General features: G+C 29.3%; 1 protein-coding gene across 1 annotated transcript; it reads left to right on the top strand.

Annotated features, from left to right (window-relative positions):
• Window positions 1-1356: 1356 nt before the first annotated feature.
• Window positions 1357-2475, top strand: LOC136078590 (uncharacterized). Its single transcript, XM_065794370.1, has one exon. It carries the CDS (start codon window positions 1357-1359, stop codon window positions 2473-2475), a length of 1119 nt encoding a protein of 372 aa, XP_065650442.1.
• The last annotated feature ends 8701 nt before the right edge of the window (window positions 2476-11176 follow it).

Genomic DNA, 11176 nt, shown 5'->3' with positions numbered 1-11176 from the left:
TCTATGTAGGTGAAACAAAACTCAAGGTTTCAACTCGCATTTGCCAACATCAAAAACATACTTTTGAGGGAAAATGGAAAAATTCGGCTGTAGCGGGGCATTCCAGAAAGTTCCATGGTGCCTTTGGCTGGAATAATAACAACAGTGTTAAAGTAGAGGAAGACTATTTTAAGAGAAAAGTGAGAGAGTCCTTGGAAATACAGTTTCACCAGTGTTCTCCGGGTGAAGGCGGTTTGAATGAAGACGACGGTGATTACGTCACATCGTCGTTTTGGAAACCTTATTTTTCTTTTTTAAGACGCAAGAACACATTACATTGAAGTTTTATTATTTGATGTTTTTTTTTAACGGTTTTTTATATTACTTGAATAACGAGGGTATATATAATCCCTAGAAATATTGTAATTTATTATAAGAAAGAGGATAAGTTTACATACTACACCAGATGTTTCAACTTATATAAACCAATCAAATTTTAAAGATTTATTAAAAAAGTGCGAACACAAACTTTCGTCTAATGTTAAAAGATGATAATGTAAACACAGTATTAGGAAGGGGCGACTGAATAAGTGCGAATTTCATAACTGCGAATCTGCATAAGTGCGACTGGCATAAGTGCGAACTGGCATAAGTGCGAACTGGCACAAGCGCGAACTGGCATAAGTGCGAATCACTTGCAAAAACTGGCATAAGTGCGAACTAGCACAAGCGCGAACTGGCATAAGTGCGCCAAAAGAATTTGCAAACATTGGCATAAGTGCGAACTGGCATAAGTGCGAAACAATTGCAAAAACTGGCATAAGTGCGAACTGGCACAAGCGCGAACTGGCATAAGTGCGCCGAAAGAATTTGCAAACATTGGCATAAGTGCGAACTGGCATAAGTGCGAACTGGCATAAGTGCGAACCAACTGCAAAAACAGGCATAAGTGCGAACTGGCACAAGCGCGAATTAGCATAAGTGCGCCGAAAGAATTTGCAAACATTGGCATAAGTGCAAATTTGGCATAAGTGGCGAATCGGCAAGTTCGCATTTATGCCAATTCGCACTTATGCCAACGTTTGCAAATTCTTTCGGCGCACTTATGCCAGTTCGCGCTTGTGCCAGTTCGTAGGGGAGATGGGGGCGCATTGATCGCCGGGGCAGTATGATCTTTTGGCTTTTACTCGTTCATTTTTGCCTTACTAGAAGTGAGGTTGCAATTTAACTAACCATTATGCTTCCCTAATTGATTATTCGTAATATTTTTTCATAAGGTTATCAGCGTCAAAAAAAATAAAGAAAATATTGTTTTTCGTCATAAAAAGTGATTTTTTTAAATCGTACTATAATTCAAATATATTTTTATTTAGTTTTATGAAAAGACAACCAGAGTTGTCTCTACGAACACCTGAAGCAACGAGCTTCGCTCGATCAACAGCTTTTAACAAACACACTGTAAGAGAGTTTTTTCAAAATCTTAAAACGGTAAGAAATCGATATAAATATAATCCTAACTGTATATATAATGTTGATGAAACTGGTTTAACAACCGTTCAAAAGTCGGTAAAGGTTTTAGCTGGTAGAGGAAGCAAACAAGTTGGAAGAATCACATCTGCAGAACGAGGAACATTGGTAACTGCATGTTGTGCCTCTGATGCTATTGAAAATTCCATTCCTCCATTATTTATTTTTCCTAGGGTAAAGTTTCATGATTACATGATTAAGGAAGGACCTCCTGGATGTGTGGGATTTGCAAATCCTTCTGGTTGGATGAACTCAGAAATTTTCATAGAATGGATTAAACATTTTGTTAAATATTCAAACTGTTCTCAGGAATCTCCAGTTTTGTTACTTCTCGACAGTCATGAAAGTCATATTTCTGTTAAAGGCTTGGAGCTTGCAATTCAACACGGAATTACAATGATAAGTTTTCCTCCCCATTGCAGCCATAAATTGCAGCCATTAGATAGAACTGTTTTTGGACCATTGAAAAGGTTTTACAATTCTGCATGTGATAATTGGATGGCTTCAAACCCAAGACCAATGACCATTTATGATATTGTTTCAATAGTTCGAGAACCGTATACAAAAGCTTTCTCACCATCTAATATACAGACAGGATTTAGAGTAGCTGGCATTGAGCCATTCAATTCTGAAATTTTCAAAGATGACGAATATTTACCATCATCAGTTACAGATAGAGCTGCTCCAGATACAGTTACTATCACTCCTGTCAACAACATGGAATCTGAAATGATACCAGCACATGTTAATCACATAGAGTCTGAAATAACTATAGTAAATATTGAAACAAGTATTTTAAACAAAGTGTCAACAAGTGTTGCTTCTATAATCTCACCTGAGGTTTTAAAACCTTACCCAAAAGCATCTGCCAGAAAAAAAAATGTCAAAAGTAGGCAGTTAAAAACAAGGATCTTGACTGATACTCCTGTCAGAAATGAAATTCGTTTGTCAAAAGAAAAGAAATTTTGAAGCAAACCAAAAATCAACAAAAAGTCTCCACAAAAGATAAGAAAGAAACTAAGAATTACTTGCTTAGGAATAAAAAACAATGTAAATCAAAAGCTGCTTCACAACTTGACTTTCACAAATAATGAAATATTCTTAATCAAAATATTGTACTTTTAACAAGTTTTGTAAACTTAAAAGTTGTATTCTTATTTCAGTCTTTATATTTCAGTTCTTATAAATTTCAAGTTGTTGTAAAGTTTTAAACGTATATAAAGCGGGTAGCTTATAGCTGCTGTGATTTATACATTTTTTAATTAAAAATTAGACTAGTGGGTTTAACTGCTATATTTAAAAAATAATTAAAAAATTTAGATGTATTATATGTTATACAATATTACCCTTTGACTAAATTATTTACAAGATTTAGTTTTAGAAGTGTTAAACGTTTAGATAATATTACGCATATAAGATCAATGTGCCCCAAGTCGGAGATCATAGTACCCCATAGTTTGAGGTACATTGATCTTTTGAGAGGGTTGTTTAAAAGTTAAAACTATTCATGTTTATCATTTTTTTAAATCAAAATATTTATATATTCCAAAAGCCAGATAGTTCTACATGTGTTTCGTAGTTAATAAGTTTTTACATCTCTTTCAGGTTCTGCGCAATTTTCAAAACACTGCTACGGCGATCAATGCGCCCTCATCTCCCCTACTTATGCCAGCTTTTGCAATTGATTCGCACATATGCCAGTTCGCACTTATGCCAATGTTTGCAAATTCTTTCGGCGCACTTATGCCAGTTCGCGCTTGTGCCAGTTCGCACTTATGCCAGTTTTTGCAATTGATTCGCACATATGCCAGTTCGTACTTATGCCAATGTTTGCAAATTCTTTCGGCACACTTATGCCAGTTCGCGCTTGTGCCAGTTCGCACTTATGCCAGCCTTTGCAACTGCTTCGCACTTATGCAGATTCGCAGTTATGAAATTCGCACTTATTCAGCCTTCTCATTATTAGCCTTCAGTTTAACAACTTTGTTGCGCGATGTCAAGGCCTGTTATTATAGAAAGCCGCGGTCACACATAATATAATATTCCGAAACTAATAAACAAACATCTAAATTTCTATAAGTAAATTTATTCTTCGATCATTGCCTTCATATCCTATCTTATTTTCATATCATAATCTATTATGGTATTATTTATATAACATATCACAATAATATTATTAAATTTGTGATGTTCAAATATCATATGAACATTCTCTAACATGTTCATATGATATTTGAATATAGTTCTTGAGTATATTATCTGCAAACAATTGACTGATGCAAGTTCAAATGTTGTCAAAAACCAAGCATGCATGCATGGGACACTGCAGTGTCCCACAAAGAAATGCTGGTTTGAAAGTCAAATTTTCTTTATTAAAAAAAAAAATTAAAATAGGGGGGAGATAGGGAGGTTTCTGTAACTTTTTTTAGGCTCCAAAACTTTTAACTTTATATATAAGGTTCATAAAATTTAAGGGACTTACGAAGTACATTGAGGAACAAAAACAGGATATTTACAGAAACTTTTCAATTTTTAATCTGGAGTACCACAGTGTAATTGGGAATAAAGTCTCTGGATCCAGTATTCAAAGTAATATGATCTAAAGTAATATATAAATTAAATAAAATGCTTTAAAATGCATGCAGTTATACATATAACTCCTGATAGTTAACTATATGTATAACTAGTTATACATAAAATTTATTATAAACTTATTTTTTAAGGTTATGCTTGAACAAATTAGTATCAATTAATTCAAATTCAAGATTTAGTTCAAGTTCAAGTTCTTATTTGGTCATTGTTTTTTCACTATTTTATATTTATTTGTTCAAATTTGTTAACTAGTACTAATTCTTACTACAGTAAGAATATTAATCATTGTTGAACGTGATTTTATTAGTAACTTAATTTTACTATCAACATATTTTGACAACACCCTTTACATTTTAAATGATGACAGCTTTACTTTTCTATTGATGTTAAATTTATTACGTTTCAATAACTCAGATTGAATTTTAACTGAATTATTGTAAGCTTTGTAAGAGTTTATTGTATTTCAAATGGTGTTGTTAATAAAGTAAAAAGAATATATATATATATATATATATATTTATATATATATATATATATATATATATATATATATATATATATATATATATATATATATATATATATATAGTATTTAGGCTATGGGATCATCCATAAATGATGCCAGTAGATAGAGGGGCAGTGTGAGTTTAACAATAATTGACAATGGGGAGGGGATGTTGAGACCAAAATAATGTCAATTAAAAAATTGAATTAAAAAAAAAAGTAAAATATTTTATTTTAAAAAAAAGTAAAACAATTTATGCTAGCTATGAGCAGGTTTTAGAGGTATTTACACTAACAATGTGGTCTAAAAACTTCTTGCTTTTGTTGCTTAAAACTGTAGAGGATCATAGGAAAAACAATTTAAATTCAGAAATTAGCTTATTTATCTGAAAGAACAATTTATGTTTTTTTTTTTTTTACTTTTAGTACTGTTGAGAATAAATGTATAATTGAACCAGAAAAAAATTGATGGTATATACATTTTTTATATTATATTAACAATTCAGATATACCATCATAATATGATAACAAAAACTGACATCATTTTCAATGGGAGATGGCGAAAAATTGACTGAGTTTGATAAAGGGTGAAGGTGTTCAATAAACCGGGTCATCATCTGACATCATTATGCATAGATGACCCTATGATTTAGGTAAAATAAGTAATCAATTTGCCATATTTCTCTTTAGAAAGTGTAAGAAAAAAGCATTGTTATGCTGAGAACCTACCTATTGAGCAAGCTTTGACCACCTATTTTATAAATTTGAGAGACAGAAGTGGAAGTGGAATTGCAAAAGAACTAATAACAGTGCTCTAAATTGATTTTAACTTTGTAGACTAACATTAATATAGCATTTAAAAATAATAAATGAAGTTTACATGATTTTTATAATTTGTATTTATTTCCATTAATTATCAGTTATCAGTCTCTATTTTATAAAATGAATTAAAAAACTATTTATTTATAGTATAATAATAATACATAAATACCAGTTTCCTGATGCTATTATCATCACAATCTTAATGGTATTTGTTTTAAAGTGAAATTTTGTATCAATTTTATTGTTTTAATGTTATATATATATATATATATATATATATATATATATATATATATATATATATATATATATATATATATATATATATACATATATATATACATTTTTATTTATATATATATATATATATATATAAATATATATATATATATATATATATATTATTTTTACTTTATTTACAACACCATTTGATATACAACAAACCCTTGCAAAGCTTACAATAATTCAGTTAAGATTCAATCTGAGTTATTGAAACGTAATAAATTTAACATCAATAGAAAAGTAAAGCTGTCATCATTTAAAATATAAAGGGTGTTGTCAAAAAATGTTGAAAATAAAATTAGGTTACTAATAAAATCATGTTCAACAATGATAAACATTCTTACTGTAGTAAAAAATAGTACTAACTGATAAATTTGAACAAATAAATATAAAATTAACAAAAACAATGAATAAATAAGAACTTTATCTTTAACTAAATCTTGAATTTGAATTAATTGGTACTAATTTGTTCAAGCATAACCTTAAAAAATAAGTATTTATAAAAAATTATATGTATAACTAGTTATACATAGAGTTAACTATCAGGAGTTGTATGTATAACTATATGCATTTTAAAGCATATTATTTTATTTAAACATTACTTTAGACCATATTACTTTGAAAACTGGACCCAGAGGCTTTATTCTTAATAGCACTGTGGTACTCCAGATTAAAAATTACAAAGTTGCTGTAAATATCCTGTTTTTGTTCCTCAATGTAGTTCGTAAGTCCCTTAAGTCTTAAGGACCTTATTATATCTAAAGTTAAAAGTTTTGGAGCATAAAAAAAGTTACAGAAACCCATCTCCATCCTATTTTTTTCTTTTTTTAATAAAGAAAATTGGGAAATCTTTGACTTTCAAACCTGCATTTCTTTGTGGGACACTGCAGTGTCCCATGCATGCAAGAATGGTTTTTGACAACATTTCAACTTGCATCAGTTAATTGTTTGCAAATAATTTACTCAAGATCTATATTCAAATAACTATTATATCATCCTAATAATACGTCTATTTGCACAAATTTTAATCTTATTTTTATAAAGAAAGATAAACATTATTCGTGGTACTTACATACTTGCTTGCCATTCTCTATATTAATATAAAATATTTTCACATAATATAAATTATATTATGTGAAAATATTTTAAATAAAATATTTTCACATAATGTAATTTATATTATGAGAAAATATTTTATATTAATATAGAGAATGGCAAGCAAGTATGTAAGTACCACGAATAATGTTTATCTTTCTATATAAAAATAAGATTAAAATTTGGTACGCGTATATCCGGATTTTACAAAGCCGTTTTTTCGGCCAAATTCTGTGACACGCTTTTTCAAGTTAGTTGAAAAGTTGCATGGTATAAACTTGTTTTGCTCTGTTATTTTTTAAAAATATGTATCAACATAGATATTTTTTGAATACTAGAATTATGGAACTTTAATTTTACATGAATTTTTTTTAGTAAAAATTTTATTTATTATGAATTTATTGTTGTTAAAAATTTGCTTTTTTTTTGGACATCAAGTATATATCAAAGGAATGCTGGTTCATTTTTCTAATATATTCTCTCACCTTTAATAACCTTTTTTCTTACTACCTGCCAAATTTCATTGAAAAAAAAGCTTACTCAGACACTTTAAAACTCTACTCCAATTAGGTAAAACTTTGTTGTTGTTTGGACATGAAGTATATATCGAAGAAATGCTGATTCATTTTTCTAATATATTCTCTCACCTTTAATAACCTTTTTTCTTACAACCTGCCAAATTTCATTGAAAAAAAAGCATACTCAGAGTTTTTAAAACTCTACTCCAATTAGGTAAAATTTTGTTGTTGTTTGGACATCAAATATATATTAAAGGAATGCTGGTTCATTTTTCTAATATATTCTCTCACCTTTAATAACCTTTTTTCTTACAACCTGCCAAATTTCATTGAAAAAAAAGCATACTCAGAGTTTTTAAAACTCTACTCCAATTAGGTAAAATTTTGTTGTTGTTTGGACATCAAATATATATTAAAGGAATGCTGGTTCATTTTTCTAATATATTCTCTCACCTTTAATAACCTTTTTTCTTACTACCTGCCAAATTTCATTGAAAAAAAAGCATACTCAGACACCTTAACATTATTCTCTAATTAGATAACTTTTTAAGCTTCAATAACGCACACTTGCAGTGAGATTTTAATGTCATTACATTTACCATTATTTAAATATATTATATTTTATTTATAAAAATTAAACTTTTTTCTGCTATCATGGGGCCAAAAACAAAGTTTGGGTTTTATAGTGAATGCAAAAAGTATTTAACTGCTAATTTTGAATTGTCGCAAATAGGCATTGAGTCTAATACAGAGTGTAATACAGTTTGTAGAAATAGACATACTTTTTTATCATTTACAAAAAATAGTGATTCGTTTCTCAAAACATCTTAACAAGTCAGTAGACATTTTAAGATGGGCTGAGTATAGTAAGCTTTTTTATGAATTTTGCAATAAACTTTTTTAAGCCATATATCAAGTTTGTCTAATATTGTATTATCATCAGGCTTCTCAGATGTTTTATATACCAATATGAATGTTTTATCTTTTTTAAATAGTTGAACATCAACATCTGCAGGTTATAGCAAATGAGACATAACTAAACATATAATTAGAGAGAAATTAGGCCTTATAAAAAAAAAAAAGCTAACTCTTACAAATAATGTTGGAACAAGTTAGCACTTTTAAAAGCTGAATTAAACAGCATGCCAAACCAATTACGTGTTCTAAGACAAAATGTTAAACAAAAAGTAAAAATAATTAAAGCTTCAAGGGCAAAAATACCAGATCTGAAAAAACACACATAAAAGAATAAAATTACAGTGAGCAGATTCGTCACTTTAAAGCTGAAAAAAAAGCTTTGAAAAATAAATGAAAAGCATAAGTTAAGGCAACTCAAAACTAAGCATAATGCTGTTGTTTTTTACAAGTAACAGGGTAGTTGCTAGTTTGGAGAATGATTTTCTCCAGATTAAGGAAGAAAGAAATGTAATTATGCCAGAAGATAAAAAAACATATTTATTACAAATAAGATTAATAATTTATAATATGCTGTTGTATAATATAACCAACAAGTAACATTCCATATCTTATGAGCAAAATAGGGTATTATATGGGTGTTACTTTTAATAATATTCCTCATCGAAGTACTGTTGAGCAAAGAGCTCGTGAACATGGCAGTATTCCAGATTTGCAAGCAGCAGAGTGGCCTATGCATAATAATAATCCTACTCTTGGGTTTGATGCTACAACACAAGAAAGTGTCCACATTAATAGCATTAACTTAACATCTTAAGATAAATGTCTTGTGTTTGCTCTAGATCAGTTACCAGGAGGAACAGCATTTGATTATGAAAGTCATATATGCACTTCAATTGCTTATATGGCATTTGTTTATTCAGATTTTTACCAAAGTAGCTTTGATGAATGTCATAACTCGATTATTGAAAATATATCTAACACAATGTCAGACAGTCAACCATCTTACCATAAGCAAAGTTTGTGCAACCTGGGGCAAGAATTTGAATGAGCTGAACTGCCATTTGCAGAATGTATTAAAAAATACAAATAAAAATTATGAATTTCAATTAAATAATAATATTTTCTTTTAAAAAATCTACATTTTTCAACATAATAAAGACGCCCCTCTAGTGCCCTTTGTACACCCTTTGCATATATATATTGCCCTTTGTTAGATCTATCTTTTGATACCAAGTTGTATGTATTTCGATAAGAATTGACCAAGTTATGACGTTTTAAATTAAAAAAACCTCAAATTTGATCACAGTTTCTTCAAGAAGTCCATATATCAAAAATTCGGTACTCAAAATGCCATAACTTTTTGTAGAATTGTTCAATTTTGATAATTTTTTCAACTTTAAAATACTGAATTAAAAACCTTTCCAATGATATATAACAATCTAGTATTTGATTAATTTAAAAATTTCATGTCACGTACCTAATATAAACGCAATGCAATGTCGATTTAAAGATTTTTTTTAGTTTTTTTTAAAAAGTTTTTTTTTAGTTTCCAGCTTTCAAATAAATTCCCATGCAAATCCTACAGGAAACCCACGTGGGATTTCCCATGTGTGTAAATACCATATGGTTCCCACATGTAACCCATGTGGGATTACACACATGGGTTTAAGGTGACAAATTTCCATACGGATACCACATGGGAAAATCCGTCCCACGTAAATCCCATCAATCCCACACGGAACCCACGCGGAACCCATGTGGGACGCGGTTTTATTTTTCACTGGGATTAGTCTTGCAACTCAGTGTAGACCCCAGACATATTAGAGCGTTATCATACGAATGCCCACAACAATCAATAATGTTGACGTCGTGCATCTATATGTCTTTTGAAAAGTTTTAGCATATCAGCTGCTCCGTGAACTCTTATTGGAATCAAGTTAGTTTACGTGCGAAATTGTCTGTGGTTAAATCAACAATGATTGAATACTATTTGGCAGCTTTAAGTTCAATAACTGTAGGAAAGAAATTAGATCATATAAAAAATGTCATTTTAAACTTCTTAAGTGCTCTTTGTAAAGCAATTTCAAGGTATATCAAATAAAAATATAAAAGTGGTTTATATCTACCAATTATTTGTAAAAGCGAATTGCTAAGTTGCTAAATAAACTCTTTGCAAATGTTAGCAGATAGTTAGGAATTATTACCTTTACCTTAGTTTACGCGAGTGTTTAAATGTTTTGTTAAAAAGATATCATATTTAGCTAGTAACTCTAATGAGCCAAGGAAATTTCTTTAATGACATAATCTATTTTTTTCTGGTCTTATTCACGAAATGCTTACCCTTGGATGCGTTATGAAGGAAAAAGAACTCATTAGATTTTAGTTAACAGGCCAATATAAAAATGTATATCATATTAGACTAATAGGTTAAAAAGATAAACAATATGAAAATATAAATATAATTAAATTTTACCTGGAAGAAAGGATTTTAAGATTTTAAAAATGCATGGTCTTAAAAATGCAAAAATAAGGTTTTAGCATTTTTATTTTTTAGCTTTTTTGTAAATTATTTTATGCTTGCGGATAAATTACCTTATATTTACTTCAATATATTTTATGATATTGCTACAGAAGTTTTATTTTTTTTGAATTTTGAATTTTTTTCTGTTTGAAAACGAAAAATTTTTGCATCATAACTATATTTTAATTATTTCTTTTTTTTTTAAATTGTTTTATTACTTTTTTTGTTTCTTTACATCTTAAAATTTTATAAACGTTGTCACCTCTATGACACAGATATTTATAAGCGTTACTATTGTGGCTTGGTTATAGGGTAAAATAGGGCAATTTCGGCAGGGAGATAATTTCGACACCCCTTCAAAAGACACCTAAAAATATTTATTTATTGGAATATTAAAATTATAGTTGGGTATTGTAGT

Source organism: Hydra vulgaris, chromosome 03, assembly GCF_038396675.1.
Source record: "Hydra vulgaris chromosome 03, alternate assembly HydraT2T_AEP".
NCBI lineage: Eukaryota > Metazoa > Cnidaria > Hydrozoa > Anthoathecata > Hydridae > Hydra > Hydra vulgaris.
Note: the sequence above shows the minus strand (reverse complement) of the source record. Positions and strands in the feature narration are given on the sequence as shown.

Coding starts and splice junctions, on each gene's coding strand:
- LOC136078590 (XM_065794370.1), top strand. CDS start 1,357: ATGAAAAGACAACCAGAGTTGTCTCTACGAACACCTGAAGCAACGAGC.